At 37.5% G+C, this 23297-nt stretch overlaps 1 protein-coding gene across 1 annotated transcript in view; it reads left to right on the plus strand.

Annotated features, from left to right (window-relative positions):
- LOC140241745 (nicotinamide/nicotinic acid mononucleotide adenylyltransferase 1-like) overlaps positions 1 to 21558 on the plus strand; it is a 60247-nt gene extending 38689 nt beyond the window's left edge. Inside the window, exons 4-9 of the mRNA XM_072321493.1 lie at positions 1856 to 2000; positions 12725 to 12793; positions 16783 to 16910; positions 18728 to 18829; positions 19415 to 19473; positions 21126 to 21558. Coding sequence (XP_072177594.1) covers positions 1856 to 2000; positions 12725 to 12793; positions 16783 to 16910; positions 18728 to 18829; positions 19415 to 19473; positions 21126 to 21243 — 621 coding nt within the window. The 3' untranslated portion in view covers positions 21244 to 21558. The remainder of the gene's footprint in view (positions 1 to 1855; positions 2001 to 12724; positions 12794 to 16782; positions 16911 to 18727; positions 18830 to 19414; positions 19474 to 21125) is intronic.
- Positions 21559 to 23297: the final 1739 nt, after the last annotated feature.

Here is a 23297-nt window from a genome sequence, read left to right on the forward strand (position 1 = left end):
CCCCATGGAATGGATGCACTCTTAGGGAATCGTATAGGATAACTACAGATTTTGAGAGGGATAATTTTGCTCCAAGATGTGATTATGTGGTTGAGAAATCTGATATAGCATTTAACGAGCTGTTCTGTGATGTCAAGGAGATGCAATCATGAATGAAATATGGATCACTCTTGCCTTGCCTCTAGTCCTAGTAGACTGAGTGTAAGATGAGAAGCAGAAGAAAAATATATGTGCGGAGGTACAGTCGCAGAAGTACAGTACAAATTTATCGCGCAAGTGCAAAGTGCAAGCCCTGTAATCCTTGTGCCTATGCTTGGCTTCAGGGGCAATTGTTATCGGTGTAGACTTGACCTTTATTTATCGCTCTGCGGGCATGTTTTCACTTCCCAATCAACCTTGAGTGCCGTAGATGGTCTGGCCGAGAGAGTGATCGCAGAATGATTTCCAATCCGCACCTGTTTGTTTTAGCTTGTGCTCGTGCATTCATAGATTAAGTCTTGGCCCGTATGAAAATAAACATCTGGTAAAGAGGCTTTGCACACAGTTTAAGGGATAAATTCAAGGGGATGAATTCATTTTTGAAGTCGGTTTATGACTCAAAGAATTAGTACTGTTTTCACGAAAGCTCTAAGTTTGCAATTATAAAATTTTGTGCACTATATACAAATGTTAGATGAAGAAATAGTCAAATTCAGATGCAAACAACTGAATATTTACTGAAGATACAACTGTGCTTAAAGGGGAAGGCTAGTAACTGATTAGTGGGAATCAGTGGAAATGCTGGGAGATGATTGTTCCAATCCTTATGGGATTCATTCAAGAGTTCATTGTATGTCTATTGTTGTGTGAAAATGATTTGCTTCAGAACGGTCTCATATTCAAGTAATGTGCAGATTAATGCTCCGTCACTGACCAGGGACACTAACCTGGAAGCATTAAACTGCACATTACTTGAATATGAGACCATTCTGAAGCAAATCATTTTCACACAACAGACATACAATGAACTCTTGAATGAATCCCATAAGGATTGGAACAATCATCTCCCAGCATTTCCACTGATTCCCACTGATCAGTTACTAGCCTTCCCCTTTAAAGGACAAGTTCACCTTCATTAACATAAGGATTGAGAGAATGCAGCAATATTAGTAGAACACATCAGTAAAAGTTTGAGGAAAATTGGACAATCGATGCAAAAGTTATGAATTTTAAACATTTTTGTGTTGGAACTGCTGGATGAGGAGACTACTAAGGCTCGTGATGTCATATGAGTACAACAGTATAAAGAAAATGTAAAGAAAATTCAAAATATTTTCACTTTTTTCGCATAATAAAAGAGCACTTGACTTGCCTCTTTCTAAAGGCAATGGGAATAATATTACCCATAACATATGTCAGTAACGAGTCAAGGGAATGTGTACTTTTTTCAAAAGATGAAATTTTTTGAAATTCTCTTTATATTTTCCTTATATTGTTGTGCGGATGTGACATCATACACTGCAGTAGTCTTCTCATCCAGCAATGACTGCACAAAAACTTCAAAAATTAATAACTTTTGAACAGATTGTCTGATTTTCCTCAAACTTTCAATGATGTGTTCTACTAAAATTGCTACATTCTCTCAATCCTTATGTTAATGAAGGTGAACTGGTCCTTTAAAGTCCCTGCAGTTGGTGCAGTTCATATAGTCTGCAATAATTAGCGTACTGTTTGAGTGCATGTGATATTTTGACTAACGAATTGAAAGGTTCCAACAAACTGCTGTACATTGGTAAGGCTGCCATGTTATGAAATACTTGCTGGAGTATTACACTGACTTGATTTCAACTCTCACCTCTCACTGTATCTTCTGCAGGTCCTTACCCACCATGATGATGAACTTAATAGCAACAAAGTCAACAACAACCCAGAGTTGCCCCTCCCACCAACCTGCATGGCGACTCGTCGGGCACCAAAGAGGCGACGAAATACCAGGAAGAACGAAACGGCTGTCTCAAATGGTATGAATTTTCTGGAAGAATGCAGTGTGGTTTGGCACACAGGGGGTTTCCAGTGATATGAATTTGTTAAAATAGACTGATATTAACATTAATGCACAGATCTCATTTTGCATGATTTGGGTGTGTGAGATTTGCTGCAGTTTGAGATTCTAGTTTGGATTATTGTGATTTCAAGTTCAATTTTTGATGAACTTTTAGGCAGCCATCATAAATATAAAATTTATGGTAGTTTTAGAAGTGTGCACACTATCATTATACTGTACACACTATCATTATACTGTACGAGCTGAAATTTTTGTGGTGGTTTTATTTTCGCAAATTTTGCGAATCGCCTTTGAACCGCAAAAATAAACAACACGTGAATAACTAAGTTCAGTTAGACCTTCGCAGCCGCGAAATTAACAACACGCGAAAATGTCCTCCAAGTAGCAATTCGCGAAAATATCTGTATGCGAAAATTTCAGCTCGTACAGTATCCTGTCCTGTTTGTCTAGGCATAGATATTGTGAATAAGATTAAGTGCACAAAAATACATATAATGCATCTTTGATTCATTTTTATTTTACAGAGGAAGGAAATGATCTAGGGTACCAAGTGGAATGTGATGATTAATTCATCATACTACTCAGAATCTGAAAACCTGATTTGCAATAGACATGAATATGTTCTTTGCTTCAACAAATGTGACCCTGCATCACAAAACCAACAAAAAGTCCCCAGATGTGGATTTTTAGTTAAGGGCAGATTCTGGAAGAACAGACTCTAAGCTTTAAAATAATAACTCAATTCAAATGGACTCTCCTAATCTACGTACTGGAAAGAAAGCACACACTCTGGAAGAGTGTGAACTGAGAACAGAGGGTCTGAAGTACAGGGTCTATTAGAGAACTTAGTCTTTACCAAGCAATACTAGCTGTGCGATGAATGGAACAAAAGCAGGATGTAAACCACCATGGCAACAACAATGAAGGGATTATCAGATTAAGCTGAAATGCAGCACACCATATTAACACATTCTGTCCATGATCAATGCCAATTTTAAAGCAGTCTTAGCATTATCCTTTCAAAAGTTATTAAAGTTGAAAGTGAAGAGTGTGTACAGAGTTTTTAAGAGGACTCTATAAGACACACTTAATCACAAAAAGTGCTCCAGAAAAACTGCTATGAAACACAATATCCTGTTCATTTTATGATCCCGAACTTAAGCATAATGTAGAAGAAGAATTGCTCTTTCAAAAAATATGAAAAACTCAAGATTGACTTGGTTGACCCTTTTTACCTTTTTTTTGGTCCTCAGGTAAAATTAAGTGGTGTGACTTTTTGTTGGTTTTGTGATGCACAGTCACAAATTGACGCATGAAAATCCTTAACAGTACATTTTCACTATGTGTGAATATCCTCCTTTCATATTCTTTTTCTGTATGTATGAAGATAATGTTTTTTAAAAAGTCATCCTTTCCTTTCCCCAGTTTGAATCATGTATCTCATTTGAACTGAGTGTTTATTATCAGATACATTGTTGCCATTTATTCAACCATTAACACAAATCAAACTGAAGACATGTACACAGCAAGTGAAGTAACATTAAAGAGGAATTTATTCTTGAACATATAATTATGTGGACTCATAATATATGAGCATAATATCAGTGAAGGTTGAGGAAAAAAAAGACAATCTCTTCAAAAGTTATGAATGTTTAGAATTGATCAAATGTATGTGTCTTCATCGCTGGATAAGGAGGTTTTTAAAGTCAATTTGTGATTGATATCACAGTAGAATGATACAAAGAAAATAGAAAGAGAATTCTGCAATTTATTTTATTTTATTGAAAAGTACCATGTATACATTCCCTCATTTCATTACAAGCATATGAGTATGTGTATGATGATATTACCCTCCCTCCCTGATCCCCCCCCCCAAAGAAAGTATGTTAACTGCTCTTTCATTTTCCAAGAAAAATGAAATGATATGGAATTCTATATTTTCTTTATGTAGTTTCACTTAACTTTAAACTATTGTACCCTTTTTATCCAGCAATGGCAACACCAAACTTTAAAATTCATAACTTTTGAATGTATTGTCTGATTTTTCTCAACTTCACTGATGCATTCTAATAATATTACAGCATTTTCTGAAACCACATATATTTTGGGAAGAATTTCTCTTAAATATGAATATGTTAAAACATTACCATAACAAGGCTGATGTGACATCATAACAGGAGCCATGGCGACACAAAGAACTGCTCAGTTGATAGCTTTGACTCATATCAGCCTGGCACAATTAAATGCCCTCTGAACTCAAGGCTATATATACAATCAAAGCAATGAACCATCTCACCACTAAAGAATGTGGAAATCCTTTCAGAGTTACTCTTCCATCAGAGGCAGATAAGCCTCTTTTGTTGGCACAATGGAGGAAGCTGCTATGTTGGTAGCTTGACCGACTGTCGGGAAGTGACCACCAGGAACTAATAGTATCCTCTTCCAAATGCTGCTTTTTAACAGTAGGACATGTATGTGAATAGCCTTTGTGGCAGTGTGCTCTCAGCTGCATTTCTCACTGACCCATATATTCTTCTCTAAGTTTATCATCTGTACCAGAAACTCTTCCATCATTTTCTCTTCAACTGGTCATGATATCTGTTAAATATCACAAAATCTTGAAATCTGTTACAGAAGCGGATCTAGAGGGGGGGTTGGGGGGTTGCAACCCCCCCCCCAAAAAAAAAAATCCGGGGACCATTTTTTTTTTTTATCTTATCTTTTTTTTTTAAACTTGTAATTTTATTTTTTTTTCTATTTATGGCAATGACCTCTATACCAAAAATAGTGGTGTTTTAGATGCAAGAATACGCCATTTTCACACACAGATTTTCAAAAATTCTCCCTACTGTGGGAGGGGGGACACACCCCTCCCACACCCTCCCCCCTCGCTCGCTCCGCTCGCTCGGGCTCCGTCGCTACGCTCCCTCGCATACCGCCCCCAACCCCCTCCTTTATAAAAAGCTAGATCTGCCCCTGAGTTACAAGTGTTTGTTGTTTTTGTTGTGTTTAAAAAATGTGTTTATGATACAGTGTTAACATAAAAAGTTATTTGTGCTGCAGATCAGGAGGTATAGTGTATAGATATGTGCAAATGGACTCAAAAGTCTGACTTGTGATGTGTGGCTTCAAGTGCTTCAATCTTTCTAGAACTAAAATGTTACCAGTAACAAACTTCTAGTTGGGCACCACACCATCATGATATCATTGATTATCCCATTAGATGTCATCCATAGCAAAAGATGTATTGTTACTAGCGCTTCCATTGGAGCAGCCTGTCTCAAAAAAGCAGCGAATGTACTTTGTGATACTGTATTCACCATATGTTGTGTGATTTTGTTTAAATTTTTGTGATTTTTCACGAGTCAGTTGCTATTCATGAATTTAATAACGATACTCCTTCATCGCTATTTTAACCCGTTGAGGACGAGTCCCGAGTATACTCGGGCAGGTGTCTATGGGAAATGCGTGTTGTAGCAAAATCAGTCCGTCCTCAACGGGTTAACCACCCTTTAGTGAAATAGTCAGGAAGTCCTGAGTGGCAAAAAATTAGACTTGCCAAATATCGGGCATATACAGTAGCCTGCTGATCATCCAGGGATTATAAAAGAGTTCTGTGAAGTGTAGATTCAATCTGTTATTGCCACTGTAACTAATATTTCACAGTTCCCCGCCCCTCACAATGCTGTATACGAGATCCTGTGGTATGCCAGATGAATGGAAGTATTAACTGGTGAAGTACTGTTTGTACTCAACTAGATCATGTGTTATATCATCCCTATACTCTGCAGTGGTACAGTGTGGTATATATGCTGCAGGAGCTAAAATCAATTCCCAGAGGAATGGGGGGGGGGGGGGGGGGAGAGGTTCCAGTTGCCTTGCATCTTGCTTCATGCAGATGCCTAAAGTACCCCGAGAGATCGCTCTTCAAGATGAATCGATGGGAGGGGGAGACTGGGTGTCTAGGGCCATCCGGCCGTCTTTCAGGGACGCTTTTTTGGATGCAGGAAATGTCCCGATGGAGAATAAATTAATTGTGTAATCTAAATTGATTTTTTTATTTTTTTTTTATAACCAGGTTTTTGATGGAGACACAAACTGTGCCTGTGAATGTCCATTATTGTTTATGGTACAAAGAAATATAATGAAGAGATGACAAATTAGTCCCATATGGATGAATGGAGATGCTACTTGTAGATAGGGCCGTCTAAGGATTAAGTTTTTGTCGAAATGACTGCTGCTGATTTGTCGCTAAATCTTGAAACCAAGGTATCTTTTCTTTGTGTTTTTTCCCACGGCAATGGAAGCTTGAAACAATGTAGTTTTATATCAACTAGTCACTTTACACATATAAACTAGATATTGAAGATACCACGACATATTCATTAAAGGCAAACATGCCCATGGTTATTTTGCCATTATTCATTACACTAGTTGAGTAATGCGGAATGCAAACACTATTGAGAGCTAACTATGCAGTTAGAACTTGCACTCCAAAGTAATCTGTCAGGAGCAACTGCAGAAAAAAATACCCCCATAGTGCTAGGCTAAAGAGAAGTGTATGTACCACTACCTGTACAAGATCCCTCACATAATGGGACAGAGCTCTTTACATCAGCTTGGATGGAAATCTCCGGTCGGTCGTGTGGGTTATCGTTTAAGCGAACGTGTCGGTGGAGTGCCAACCCCTCCACACACAGAATCGACGTTGCTAAATTCCGGCCAGGTATTGGGAGCACACGTCCACGCATGTTTTGGGGGAAAGGCTTAATTTACTCAGCGCTCGGCGGTCGCAATGTCAGTGTGCAGTTCACTTCATGCCATTAGAAAGAAGGGTGTGCAGTAGGTCAATTGCATTTTCATATTCAGCCATTGCCAGTAATTCAGAACACCTACTTGCTTCTGCCCTTCGTCAGTGGTCCATTGGGAAAACAGGATAAAAAGTGTACCACCGATTAATATATGTAATGGAAACTTACAGAGTTTAGATAAAGGAGACGGGAAGAGGTGGAATTTGAGGACAAATTTGTTACGTGGAATAATTGGATATTTGATGCAGGAAGAATAGGAGGAAGGGATGCAATGGAGAGACAAAGAAAGATGGAACGTTAGATATATGCTGATGAGGGAGCGTGGGTGTGAAGACATGATTATGACACAGATGATCGATGCAAAAATGTGGAGGAGGAACTATAGGGAGAATAAAGAGAGAGAGAGGGAGGGAGGGAGAAAAGAGAATGAAAAATGGAAGGGGGAGCAGACAAGGAGAAACAATATGGAGGAACAGATATTAGCAAAATAGAGCTGAGAAGATTATCTTGGCTACTGTTTATTACATATAGATAGCACTGAAAGTTAATGTGATGTACAGCAAGTTGGTGCACTTTACATAAAGGTTCAATGTATGGTATTAACCCATTAAGGACAGACTGATTTTGCTATAACATGCATTTCCCTTAGACGCCTGTCCGAGTATTCTCGGGACTCATCTTCGACGGGTTAAACAGTAAAGCGAATGTCTACTCCAAATTGATGAAAATCCAAATTGAGAATGTTTAATGTAGCGTAGTGAAATGGGGATATGAAAATGGATGAAAAATGATGTAGCCACTAGGAGAAATTCATCCATGTCTTTCCTACGTGACATGGGAGATGATGAGTATCTATATATTACTGTTCACTTTATCATGGGTGAAGAATATCACTGGGGAGGTGAGTGTTTAGTAGAGACACCGAAATTGAATTCCATGGATGACTGCCCATGTCATCTTCCATCATCCACTGGACAGTAGTATCCTCTGGGTCAAGTCTCACTGGACATTGCTGGGTCCATAATTCCCAGAATGGGCAGAGCATGTCTGACTAGTTCGTTACCTTTCCGTGCTGTTAGCCCACCTTTTAAAATCCCTCCTAATCACACCCAATGATGCAATGGTCACGACACGACATCCCTGCATGCCCCCTACCATCATCATTAGTCCTAGCCAACCTTCCCTGTCTGTTGCCATGGAGATTGAATAGATGAAGTGGCCATTTAACATAACAAATTTAAGACCGCGTCTTTCTAGCAACACCAAAATTCAGAATTGTTATTATTTTATGAACAAAAAAAAGATAAACCACTCAATTAAATGTCCTGCTATAATATAATTTGTGACTAGTGTGACACTTGCAACAGAAATCAGTTAACCGTCAAGGCTTGACAAAATTGCTGACATGATTGTGATCGACTCTTGAGACTTACGTGTACAAGTGTAATTATAGTGAGTTTTTGTTGTTATTTTTTCATGACAGCTTGGGTCGAATGAAGATAAATCATCAAGTGAATAAACAAAAACAAAAACATTGGAGAGAGTTGAACTCTGATACACATAGGTCTGTATCAAAGAATACTTTATATTCTACTAAATTATCATAAAATCTTCACTCGTCAAAATGAGAACAAATGACCAATTTTACTAGATTAAATGAATTTAGACATACTTCTTCTTTAAAGTGTGATTCAACCTATGCATTGTACAATCATGTGGCTAGAATCCTGAACCCATTGAAGATGAGTTCTGAGTATACTCTGGCAGGTGTCTGTTGGAAATGTGTGTGGCAGCAAAATCAGCCCATCTTCAACGGGTTAAGTGGCTGTCTGTACGTGACTGGACATAGATTGTCTCTATTGTGGATATCCACTGTACAGAGCAACCTAATTTCATCAGGGGGCCTTGCATTGACCCCTTGTGGGTGCAAGCTGGCACTGGGGCCAGACAAGGACGGATCTTCATCAGGGTGCTCTGGCCCCCAATCTCAGTTGGGGCACACAGTGGGCCTTGGCTAATGCCATGTGAGGAGCAGCTGTTTGTCCCCTAGTCCAGAAAATAAATTAATGCTCCGCAATGGAGCAATCCACAGTCACATTCGAAATGGAAATCTCTGTCTTCTGCTGCTTAGACTGCTGAAAATTTTTAAATGAGTTTGAGATTATGTCATTCTAGAATGGCTACTCTGTCTCAACTGTGATGATCACTTCTTTTCTGTTACAGCAGATATTATAATAACTTCGGGAATATAACATAAATGAAATTCTAGTTATTTTTTTGTGCATTCCCGCTCAGCTGACTACAATCATTACCATCCCCAGGAAAAATGTTGCAAGCTCCACTGCATCTAAACCTCAACTGCCTGTTCAGCATTTAGGCTGTTGCAACATACAAGAATTATTCCCACCCTTAAGAAATAGTCCTACTACACTGGCTACCACTTACAGAAGTGGTTATAAAGTCATTCTTATGACCTTGAAAAAATTCATAGGACATGCCCAAGTTACACATTGGATCTCCCTGTGTCATTTATGCCCTCTTCTGTCCTTACTGCAAGTCACATGATCAGAAAGAAATGAACAAAGTCACATAGGATACTGCTACATTGAAAAAGTTTCATCCTTCATGCCTCTTCCAACACCTCCAACAGCATCAAAAGATGATTGTCTCACTTCATGTCATGCTTTTGTAGGAGTGAATCCTCTCCTAGCAACGTGCAGCTCGCCACCCCATCATCTTTGTGTCTGTCTCTAGCATCTCGCTGGGATGTTGGTTTTGAAACAGTCGATTCCTTTGGAGACGCCAAAGGCCAGTTGCCGCTCCCTGGTGACTTTCTTGGCGTGATGCATCGTTAATGGCAAAGTGCTACGTGCTGATCTTCCATCCGCCTTGCCTCAAAATATATATTTCATGAGAGTTTGAGAGAGAGAGAGATAGAGAGACGGAGAACATTGAAAAGAGAAAGAGGTGATTGATGATGGCTTGATTACCTGTTTCTTCAGCTTGAGTGCCTGATTTGTGATGCACTGTTAGCTACTGATAGCAAACCTGTTATGATTCGCTTGTTAAAGTTGCATCCTCATCTCCGTACAAGAAAACCCACAGCAGTACAAGCTATCACTTTCGTGTGTTTTTTCTTTTTTGTTGGAGATGAAAAAAAAAGAAAAGTTTTTGTTATCTCATGTAAAACTTATAAATGCTTATCTATGTCATGATGCTAACACCTTACAAAAGTTGTAATCAGGTTCCCGAGCATCAGTTTTCTCATTTCGGTAGTTTGAAATTCTTCTGATTCTGTTTGACACTGTGTGTGAGATCAACATTTAGGATAAGGATAGAATTTCCACAGTAGAGAACACATGCAGCAAAGGTGATTACATGAGTACAAGAAATCACCAAGTGAAAACATTCAGAACTAGCATTGTAGCATGTTATTCATTCTTATATATTTCTTAAAAAGTAACAATTACTAGACCCTCACAACCGCAAAAATATCTGACAAGTAGCAATTTGGAAGGTATCTGTATGTGAAAAGTTTAGCTCATAAAGTGTAATATTTTGACGAGATGGCTGCAGCAGGGATCTTGCCAGCTTCTTGTTGGACGCAGTCTCCTCATCCATTACTGGAAGTGTTGATGCATCGGCCATCAGTCAGTTGCATAATTGGTAATAATCCTAGAGATGGGTCGCCGTTGGCGACGCAATCATCGTTGAGATACTTTACAGCCGGAGGTGTTGAAAATTTGCCCACCTATGTATGGGAGCAATTACAACTGAAATGCAAACATCAATTCATCGATCGTGTTCAGGAATGAATCAAATGGAATGGGGAGAGCTGAACAACTGTTTGAGGTAGAATGAATCTTAACGACTTTGTGTAATCCCATTGTTGAAATGCAAGCTACAGGACCAATTTTACAGAATTTCACTTACATCCTTGTTTAAAATTTCTCAAGAAACAAATTTAAACAAGAAGAGCAAGAAACACTTTTCAATCGCACTTGAAGTAACAGTGTATAACTCAGCTTCTCAAAGTTTGTTGAAACTGTAATACTGTTGAATTCCTGACATTTCATGAATAGTAGACTGTTTTTACGATAGCTTTCTAGTAGGGAGCCAGTGGAGATAGTCAGAAGTCAACTGCCCTACATGGTTTAAGTGCCTCGCTCAGCCAAGTAGAAAGGAATTGGTTTTACTTAATACAGAAATGCAGTACGTGCTTCAGATTGCATATTACCACACTGACCCTCTCAACAGCTTCCATAAAATTCCATTTGAAGGCCTTCATTTGATGGAAAACAATACATGCAAACTCTCCTTGAAAATATCAAGTACAGCTTTAATATTTTGAAGATACTATGTTTTGTTTGTTAATAGCTAAGAAACACATACATTAGATATTTTTAAAAATTGATTTGTGGGGATGAAAATGTGAATTTGATCTCACTTTGTTTTGTTTCACTTCACTCTTTCGAGAATTCGAGAAATTGAATGTTCATTGAATACTATTATATAACAGTGCGGAATGTGCCTCTAAATATCAAGCACAGCTTTTGAAGATACTATTGTTTTGTACATTAGCTTGCAAAAAGTCAAACAAACATTTAGCTATTTTTTCAAAAAAATGATTTGTCTGGATGAAAATGTAAATTTGATCTCACTTTTTTTTTGTTTCACTTTATTCTTTTGAGAATTCATTAATTTTTATTGAATTCTATCATATAACAGTGCAGAATGCACATTCATCAAACTTCATTTATGCTCCAAATTTGAAACCAATTTCATGGAAAATCATATCAGAAGTTATGATGCATATATGCGTTTCTCATCAAACTTTAAACTGCATTTTGCCCTACTCTGTGACGTTGATGTAGTTTATTCAAAATTGCAATACCTGTTCAGATATCATTAGTGTGGTGCACAATCCCATGTCCTGCAAGGCCCGCCGCATTCCCCTTCCGTATCATGCCTGTGAGCCGAAAAAAAGGAGTTCCCATTTTGAGCGCAGGATTCAATTAGTGCGGAAGGTCCTAATCTCATTTCTAGCGGACTACGTCTTCGTTGCCAGGAGCCGTGTTGGTTTCACGGCAATCTGAAGAGTGATTATGGGTTCTGATGCTTGAGATGATATCAGCTCCACCCAGATTGTGTTAGCCAACATTTTCCATCTTATTCCTCTTGTATTACACTTTATGAATACCTACATCAGTTTGTTATAAATACAGCTTCTCACATTACTTACAAAGAAGATAAGTGATCAAACTAAAGTGATTTAAGTTCATGATGACTTTTTTACCAAAGCTAGGTGTAACATGCATTTTAGGAGGCATCATCCATTTTGCTACCATTTGTATTTCATCACTGAATTTATAACCTCACATGCTAAGCCCTGTTATGATGCGTGGGTGTTGGCATTCTGTGTATGTATGGAATACTACCAGTATTCATCCTCTTTGGAGCAGCTTAATGTATTCCAGGTTGAAAGAATAAAGAGGCTTCTACCATTGCAGTGACAAAAAATAGATGACAAATAAAAAAAAAAAAAAAAAAACTTGTGCAAGTTTACTATAAAATATATTCTATGTAGTGAAACAAACATTTGAGTCTTTATGAATGGTTATCAGGATTGTTGACTATTGGCAGATTAGTTTATTATTGTTCACATTTTTTCTGATTCCCTTGATTTCAGCACAAGTGATTAACATAATGTACCTTATCAACATGTCTCGTCTTCACTTTATAATTCAGTAAAAGAATATAACTGCATTCATTGTATATTTCCTTTTTGCTCATATTTTAATGATGTCATATTCTTTCACAGTTTTCAACTCTTATTTCATTTTTCCCCTCATAATTTTGACTTTTGAAGACTTTTTGGTGGCCCTGAGGAATGTATCCTCCTTGGCGTGTTTTGGGGCAGGAATGTTGCCAAATAATGGTATGTTTCTAACAAATCTATCCATATATTAAAGGAACTGATCCCTGAAATGGTGTGTAGTTTCTTCATGAACCATTCTTGACATTGAAGTCTCAAATGTAATATTCAGAAATCTGTAGAAAAAAAAAATGTATTCATCTAGCATGCTTACTGGCTGCCAAAAAGGACTGATGCTGTGAAACAAGATTGAATAGAAAATGTTGCAACACATAGAGCAATACCCTGAGAAAATTGCTGGATTTGATCAATACCCCCCCATGATTTTTTTTTTCTTTTTAATGAAATGAATGATTGTTGGTATTTCTACATTCTTTTGCTTATTTGATTCCTGTTTTTAGAGGTAAAGGAATTTTTGTGTAGTTAAGAAAATGCTGTAATTCAGATCAGTTGAAATGACCAGGAATAAATTTCTCACTCAGAAATAAATAATAATAAATGAAATTATTCGTTAGGGTGACGTAGTTGATGTCACAATTCAATGTAACATCTGTCTCATTTTTAGTTTATTTTTTCTTCATTGCTTTTTTGTAGTGCTAGTTTTGATTTTAAAAAGTCTTACCTGAATGATGTTGTGAATACAACTACAGTAGGCCTTTGAAGAAATGCTGTAAGAATGGAATAAAGGGAACTAGACACCATGACATTGCAAGAAAGATCCTGTTCCTTTAATGTGTCCAGACTGCCCGCAAACCAATCAAACTGAAGCATTGTTTGATCTATCTATGCAGCCCACCATTGAAGCATGAAATTTTGTTCCAGTCGACAGATTGCATTTACCCTTGATATTGTCTCCATATTTATTTTTCCTCATTTGCCCAGAGTTTCATTTATTCTGTATTTTTTCCCAATTTTAGTGCTTTCAGAATTTTTTAGTCTGTGATTGCTTACAATTTTGTATGCCTACTTTATTTTCTTTTTTGGTTGTTTGCCCAAAATTAATCAGTGAACATTTTGTACTCTCCTGAGTAACAATCGTGTACTCTTCTTCATCTGTTTTCAAAAAGCCTTGAGCAAATATTCTGCATTTTGTCTGCATGAGTAAAAAAGCTCAATATTTGCCACTCTGCAAAGATCAATGTTTTCTCTAAGTATGAACATTGCTTTCAAGACTTTCAATGTATCGTCAGTCCAGGAGAAAAAATTGATGATTGACCTTTTGGGCGTTGTGTGCCTTGCTTACACTCTTTTGTCTGAAAGTACAGCCATGTGAAGAATAGATTTTTCATCTCATTTATTTAATGTCACATTTTTTTGCATCCTCAGCCTCGATGCACAACTGATCTTCCAGTCTAATTGTGCAGCGTGGATAGAGTGTATATTCTATAAAAATACCCTAAATTCCTGCCATGACCCCAATAATACCAACTGTGTATTTGCCATTTATGCTTGTCCGCACCTGAATCCTTTGATTTGTAGTTTCAGCTTGTTATACCCCTGCCTACACTCGGTCCTTGTATCAGTTTTCTGCCATGAAGGCAGTTTGATGTGTGATTGTTATTGTACCAATATGTTTTGCTGAAGTAGCTTCTATTCATTATATAATCTTGTCTATACCATGCTACCTTTGCTTTGCCTGAAAAACTGGGGATTCTACTATTTCTAGTTTTACTGCTTGAAGAGTGATTTGCAGAGCAAGTATGCACACTTCAAACCTCATGATGTTGGCATTTTAGAGATTAGTGGTGGAAGTTTTCATATTTGATATGTTTATGTTTTAAGTAAATTTATCAGTTCTTCTGTTCGATAGAGATGTGCAATGAAAGATATACGTTAGATAGACTGGTAGACATCATGGAAGAGTGTTTGAATGCAACATTTTTAATAGTTTATTGCTATCCATCAACATTTTTAGCATTTTGGCAGACATGGAAGAGTGTTTGAATGCAACATTTTAGTTTATTGCTATCCATCAATATTTGTAGCATTTTGGCAGCTTTTCAGAAGTACATGATGTAGATTTAAAGAGAAAGAGAATAAGCATACATGTACAACAACTTCATGTCAGCTATAGAATTGATTTATTTATTATTTATTTATTAAGTTTTCTTTAAAAGCAGGGTAGTCCCATTCAGTGCCACAAAGGTCTGCTTTACAAGGGAGCCCTGCGTTGATATACATTACATTGCATGTGCACACAATAAAAAAAAACAAGAACAAAACAAACGTAGATATGATACAGCTAAAGAACAATCGGTTCAATGCTGAAAATGTTATGAGGGAGGCCAGTCCTGAAAAGTCAAATTTGTGTCTTGATTAATTTGAAATATGCATTTATATTTAGTTCAGGCCTTTCATATAAGGACAGTGCTGTTCCCAAGGTGTTTCATCAACAAATGTAAAGATATTCCTTTGATTCTAATATAAAAACTTCACTTGTTGTTCACAGGCTGGCATTTCAAGGAATGTGCATCTGCTTGTAGCATTCATTGATCATGAAGTCAGTTAATGTGTGTATGTGTATTTGTTTGTAGTAATATAGTCCAAAACCGCATCAGCTGCTGTCTGTGCATAGTCCAAGTAATGCCATAATGCAAGATGATAAAAAGTACATCACAAATTTTCAGTATTTTAATCATGAGATATAGTATTTTAACTGAGATAGCAAGCATGAGTAGCAGCTATCATTTTTTAGACATCCCGGTAGGAGAGCCATCCAGTTACATATTAACATCAATATCCTTCCTTTACCTAGCAAGGTATTTGTTCTTCTTATGCTGAGGATATATGGAGGGCAAAATAAAAAAAAAGAACATCTTCTCTTTAAATATCAATTTTGACTTCTTTTTCAAAAAGGGACATATTTCTTCCAGTGGGACCTGTCAAAATATTTCCCTAGAAGTCTAGAATAATACCCTGTGGATAGTAATTTTCATGACAAATTGCACACTTTACAAACATCAGATAAACTCCCTTTATATAAACCATCTACTTAGCATATCATAAACTGTAACTCTATGCTTTTACAAGCCATAAATGCAGTGTGAGCCGAAAGGTGCAGGTACATTTAAGGATGGCTCCAGCAGTAGAATTATACCATCATATTTTAGATTGGCACAGTCCTTGACAGTAGTAGTAGATGTTACTTTGAAGGTGGTCTCGTGAAACGGACGTCACAGTAGCTTCCAAAACTTGATAGTGTGTTGCCTGGAGGATGACAGAAGCAGTAAGCATAGGCAGCATTACCTTGTTTGGCATTGAAGGATGTGAATAGGTGTCCTTTGAAGTTTGTTTCTGGTCAAGGTATTTACACAATGGGGAAGGACCATGTCAATGCCTGCAGGGAATATCTGACAATGACCTCATTCTCAGCAAGACTGGGCTGTTTGAGGTTATTGTCAAAGAGTTTGTTGATTACTTTCACAATCTAATACCATCGTCTTCTGCTGATAAAAAACATATCAGAGGGAAAACATTTACTACAACCACTACTCTTTGTCTACAAAATGGTAGCTCTGAAGGATGAGATCATTACATGAAAACACCAACAAGAAGCTACATCCAATAAATTCCCATGAAATTTTGGTCTCAACTATTTGATTAGGTTATTTTTATTGGCATGATTCTGCAAGGCTTACTGTACTTTCTCTCCATTGATGCAATGCTGCCACTAAATCTTAAGACTTAATGGCAACTGAGAAATATGAACTTAATAGATCATTACAGTAAGAGGAGAGATATGTCATCCTTACCAACATGAAATTGTTACATTTGGGTTTTTGTTGTTGTTTTTTTGTCTCATGTCTAAAATGAAATGTGTAGATTTTACTGCAAATACACAGTGCCAAAAGAATGGTATCTTCTGATAGCAATCTCTTTGTATATTAAATGCTTATCCATACATTTGGTTGTGGATAGATATCTCAGAGATAACCCAGCACAAGGCTGCAAGCATTCTGCAATAGGTCTGATACAAGGTAGGGAGGATTTTTCCTTCCAAAGGACTGTTTGATTAACTCTTAGACTATTTTTCCTGCTGGTCGTCTCTTCAGAAGCCGAAGTGGAGGATGCCTATGGAGCACCGCTACGACCCCGGAACAATCACGTCCAGGTCAAACTACTGTGTGGGGCCGACCTCCTGGAATCATTTGCTGTACCTGGACTGTGGAAAGATGAGGATGTGAGTATGAATTTTACACGGTTTAGGATTTATGTTTGGACAATGCCACGTAAATCCACAACCCAGAGGCTGATATACTTTGAATTCATACTGTATGTATAAGCATCAAAACAAAACAAATGATTATCACACATTAAAAATGTACTACACATGTAATGTACTTTCAACTTGCAACAATTTTAAATGACTGTATATCAGCTGTAGCCAAAATATTGTCACAAGGAATTTGCACATCAGATAGGAGATGAGGAGTGAAAGTAGAACAGAGGAAAATATGCATTTTCTTCATGTTTTTATTGGCTGTTGTATTTTCTAATATTTTATTCCTTTGGGGGCAGGGAGAAGGGTAGGGGGTCTTGGATGAGGGGGAAGAGGAAAAAAAATGTACAATTGATTTCAGGACATATAAGTGTGAGCTACTTTAAATCGCAATACTTTAGATTGCAATCTGAACAGAAACAGTAGTGTAGGACTACTGTACATGTGCCGCAGCTTTTGAAGATGAGGAAACTGTTTCTTTGTGCATGTGAAATGAGGTAGGCAACATGGAGAGATGGAGAGTGATCTGTCGTGCTCACCAGACTGCATCAATTATACGGACGGGAGAGCACATCTCGGCATTGGGTCAGGGGCAGAATGAAACTGAGGATGATACGTGTGATTCAACACTCCGCATTATCTCTTTCCTCTCTCTCAGTTTTTTTTTTTCCCTCTGGTTGCCCAATGAAGTAAAAGTAAACAAATGAAAAAGAGCAACAAAAACAGACAACAAATGGATAAACACTGACAGAGAAATTCTGGACACAAATTCTTCTAGGCTGTTTCTCATCAAAACTCAGGTTTAGTCCTTGTGCGACATAGTGTCTACAAATGTCAATTACAGTATGATATTGTTATGAACACTATCACTTAAAAGCACTCTTCTTATTATCTTTGCCCATTATTTCATGGGGGAGCATGTCCTTCATTTGGAAAGAGCATAGTATGGATGGAATCCTCAGTACCCAGGTTTTAGATTATCTCCTTACTGTCCAGTCAACAATAGAGGGCAGCAGTAACTTCTGATGGCATTCAGTTATGTTCATATCAATAGGGGATATGATCATCTCTTCATGTGTGATTGTTATTAGTACAAGAAAGCCTGCGCAACTAATTAGAGCAATGCTGGCAATAACCAGACTCTCCGACTATTTCTTGATTTGAGGAAGGCAAGTTCAGCAGTTCAATACACATTCATCATTTCATTGCTTATTTTCTTCTGTCATGTCTGATATATTGTCCTTAGCAATTTTTGAGTCAAAAGGGGCCTGAGCTTTCGATCCTAGCAGAATCTTCGTCAGAGGCAAAATGAACCATTCATTTTGCCTCTGACGAAGATTCTGCTAGGATCGAAAGCTCAGGCCCCTTTTGACTCCATTTTACTTCATTGGCTCGCCTTCATTGGATAAGCAGTTTTCAGCAGCTTTTTTTGCTACATTTAGCAATTTTTGAATGATAATGAAATTTATAATGATCACTATGATATCGTCAGCCTTGTGCCAAAAGGGCCCTAAAGAACTTCCCCTGTTATGCCAAAAGGGCACTAACAGTGTACAAAGTCTATAGTGTTAAGGGCCTTTTGGCATAACCGTGGAAGAGGTTTAAGGCCCTTTTGGCATAAGACCGATGATTTAATGATGGTGGTTACAATCAGTATTGTTATTATTATTTTTATTGTCATTGTAATAGTTGCTTTTATCACTATGCTGATGATGATGATCATTATTGTTAATACTATTATCATCATCATTGTCATTGTTTCATTGTCTATTCTACAGCTGGAAACCATAGTGGGCAAACATGGTCTTGTTGTGATCACCAGGAGTGGATCGGATCCATACAAGTTTATCTATGATTCAGATCTCCTCTACAAGTACTCGGTAAAGAAATGGATTGTTTCTGTGTAGTCTACTTTGGGCCAGTACCTGAGATTCCTTGGTCCTTGTTCCATGAAAGTTGATTATGTATGATCTAATAGTCTTCCCTTGATTAGCACGGGCAGGCATCAGGTGTCTCAGGACATTATTAATTTTCAAGTGACAGAACAACAACAAAAATCTTCCAGAAAACATGTTTATAACATATTTTTCACTGAAACAGTAAAATGTGAAGTATATAACAAAATGTGGATATGATATTACAGAAAAGCAGAAGCATACACCCTTCAACTCAGTTCTTTCTGTATGAATTTTTCTCTTGATCCGTATGATCACTTCTCATTGAAACTTCATGCTCAACAACTACATGCACTTTGTATGTACCATGTATGATTTTATTTTCAGTGAATTTCCTAAGAAGTTGGTAATTTTCTTTAGGAGATTTATGTGACTTGAATATCAACACAAAAATACATCTCTATAGGACACATCTCTTCTGAAGAAATTATCTAAACATTTTTTTTTGGTTTAAAACAACTGTATGATTTTGCATGATTTGATTTGCCTTTCTGTGTTTATCTCTTCCAGAATAATATTCACATAGTGACAGAATGGATCTACAATGAAATCAGCTCAACCAAGATAAGGTTTGTCTCTCTAACTTGTGACTTATTTGTGGTAGATGCCAGAAATTATCCTAATATATGTGACCCGCCACAATTAAAGGATGCGAAAGTCGCTGACGGCTGAGCCAAGAAAATTGAGTTTGAAGTCAGATCATCAAAATCTGTCAAAACCCTCCAATTTCTGTATTTGACATAATTTTGTAGAGTAATGCTTTGTCTAACATCTGCCGAAATTTCGAAGCTTAATGATCAAAGGAAAGGCAAGAAATTAGCATTTTTCTGGGCCATGATTTTCTGACTTTCAACGGAACAGAAATGTGTCCGAAGATTTTGATTTAGCACTGTAGATAAGCTTAAATGAACACCGTGGAGGTTGCTAGGAGCATACCTTATATTGTCAAGAGGTGAAAACTGTCTTGCCTCCCCTTGCCCCCACAATTGCGTCGGAAGGAAAACTTTGAAGGCAGTTTTCTCGAAACACTGATTTCTGAGTCAACTCGACACGCCCTCATAAAATCATCGATATCTCCACAACCGACTACTTTTATGAGTTGTGTAAGGAAGATGGAATCCCATTTTCTTTGCTCATTTTCCCTGAAATAATGTCATGTCACTTTCAGAAAATCGACCGCCCCTGACTTTCCGATCCTTTTTTTGTAGCGGGTCACATACATGTATATTCTCATACAGTTAGTATACAATGTTGATAATGGATATGGTGACATGACATTTGCTCGTGCCACAATTGCCTCGGTCTTATTTTCTCCAAGGACAGAAGGTTAGGGTTAGGGTTAGGGTTGTGGAGGGATTTCAGTTTATTTTGATTTGAGGATTAGGGTTAGGGTTGTGTTTGTGGGTAGAGTTTTTGTTTGGCTTAGCATGCAGATATTTCATGGGAGCAATTGTCGCAGGAGTAAATGTCATAGAACTGATGGATACACATTACACTCATGTAATACCACAGTGATGGATCATATCAGGAAAGCAATTAATGTGCTCAACAATTCTCCTCTTCTTATTGATCACTTTCAGCAAGTCTCAGATTCTGGAATGATTCAATATACTTTATGATTAAATGCAGTTTATTAGGCAGACATAATATTTGCTTATATAGTGCATTCTTGTTATAACGAACATGGTTAAATATCAAAGTTCTTGTTACAACGAAGTAAGATTTCATCCCTCACCATTATCCACTCTATATTTTTGATTGTTTATTCGTTTGGATACAACAAAATTTACACAAAAGAAAACTGCTGGTTCTGAGGACTTTGTTGTAACAGGAGTCAACTGTATTACATTGTAATGTCTCAAAGAAAGATGATATGCTAGATCAAATCCTTGGACCACACAGGCTCTTCAGTCTCCCACATCACAGTGATTGATTCATCATCAACATCATTGAAATTGGTTTTTATGTCATGTATGAATAATAGTGTCGTCTTCTCATTCATTCATTGTTAAGATCTTGATGAATAGCAGTGTACATTGGTCACTGTCATGAATTTAGAATGAGATGTTATCACTTCAGATCAAAAAGAGGGTACCAAAATATTAATGCCATTGGCTTTACAAAGCGTCAAAAAGTCCTATGGCTTCTCATCGATAAATATGCTGTGTGGTTGTTCATCCAATATTGTGTTTTTTTCATCCAATGTTGTGGTCAAACACAGGACAGCTCTGCGGAGGAATGAGAGTGTGAAGTACCTCATACCAGAGCCTGTCGTTAAGTACATCCAGAGCAACGATCTCTACAACGGGGTCAACTTCCAGTTGGAGAAAGGGAACTGAACGGCCCCGCCTTGCCCCGCCTACATTCCTCGTAGTGTTTCGTGTCGGAGACGACACACCATACCTCTCTGAGCTTACTACATCAGATAGACTTCTCAAGCGCCGCCAGTCATACTAGTATTTGCTGTGTGCTAGACTGTTTAGCAATAGGAGAGAAGCGTATCGGCTTTCGTTGTATTCTGTGCAGTATCATAAGTCTTTCTGAGAACTAGGCAAGTGTTTTTGTGAAACCTAGCTTGAAGTTCAATATAGCACCATTTAGAAATTCATGACAAGCGTTACAGAAAACTTTAGTCCACTGCTTTTTTTTTTCTCTCTCTCCCTTCCTGATTTATCATTCTAGTGGGTATAATTGCCACTTTGATTTACAAGTATTGTCGAGGGTATTTTGGCCTCATGGACATGAAGGAGAGGAAAACATAGATGCAGATTTAGGCTGAGTGAAGACGCATGATTTGGGATGAGTACGAAGTCGATCACAGTTATAGATGCATTTTTAAGTCTCCTACCCAATCTCAACCTACATGTCCATGTGCTATTCTGTATACAATGTTGAAGAAAGCTTGAATTTGATGAAATATGTGAGTTTAATGGATGAACACTTTTCTACACAGAATTACCCCATAAGTGTTGTTTGTTGGTTTTTTTTTTACAGGAATTCTACAAATGGATGATAGAACAACTCAATAGAGCCAAAAATGTTGTTTTCTGTTTTGTAGTACACTAACAGAATTCTGAAATGATAGTCTTTACAACATACAGTCTTTGAGAACACTACAAATGATGTCTTTCCCTAATTTGTATGAAGAAAGTAATGTATTAAACCAAATCGTCTTCAAAGAGTAAATGTTATCCACGCAACCATAGAAGGCAAAATGATATAATTCTCTATCTATTTGCAATTACCCAAGCAGACCAAGAAATCAAGATGTATTCACCTTACTACTTCCAGGCTTCAGTTTCATAAAGAAATTCACAATCAATATAAGCTGTGATGATTATACTAACTACAGCAGCAGCAGCCAATGACCCATAAGCAAAATGCTCATTATTGTTCAGTATTTTTTTTTCTATGCAGTGCCAGGACCTGACTAGAACTAATCCTGCAATTTATGACCAAGTTAGTTTGTGTAATGCATCTGTCTAATGATATTAGTCTAGGGCATGTGGGAATATGCATTTATAGTTACTTTTGTCAGTTATTTTAGCATTTTTAATAGACAGGTACTTGATTTCTGTTTTTTATGCTGTTAAAGCTGTGTTTTGAGAAGTATGAGAGGCAGTGGGCCACAGGTGTGGATATTGGACGCATTGATATGCAGCTGGCTTTGATTTGGAATAAGCCAGTTCGGGGTTAGCTCATGGGCATGGGTACAAATGACCTTCCTTCTTTCTCAGTTGAATAGGCACTCCACAAGTTTCAAGCAACAAAAGGCATCAGCTTGCCCAACCTAACAATTTATGAAATTCATCAGTCATTTTCAAACAAAGGATGAACTTGCGTAGACCTGGGCCCTGTTTCATAAAGCTGTTCGTAAAGTTACGAACAACTTACGAGAGACTGGTGATCAGTTCTTGTGCTGAATTATTGAAATTCTAATAAGTATAGCACATCAGAACTGATCACCAGTCGCTCATAAGTCGTTCGTAACTTTACCAACAGCTTTATGAAACACCTTCCAGGTGACAAGAATGATCCTTCCATTGGCATTTTGGAAAGCATCCCTTTCATTATTTTGCATTGAATGTATTAACAAATCTCTTTCTATTGATATTGTCAAATACCGCTTTTGCTGTCAGGTGGATGTGCTGGCAAGCATCACTTATAAGTATCACTTGAATAATTATTACATCACAGATGCTTATCTCAGTGAATTTTAAAACCAACATGCTCTGCTGGTACAGATGACCTTTTTCTGCTCATGCTCAAAGTGGAACCCCAAACTGGCTTATCCTACCTCTATAAGGATTAGCCAAACTCAGTTCGTTGAGGGTGCTGTGCATTTCATATCAAGAATGCTGTCTCTTGGTACATGAATAGTAAACTGGTGATT

Source organism: Diadema setosum, chromosome 18, assembly GCF_964275005.1.
Source record: "Diadema setosum chromosome 18, eeDiaSeto1, whole genome shotgun sequence".
Taxonomy (NCBI): Eukaryota; Metazoa; Echinodermata; class Echinoidea; order Diadematoida; family Diadematidae; genus Diadema; species Diadema setosum.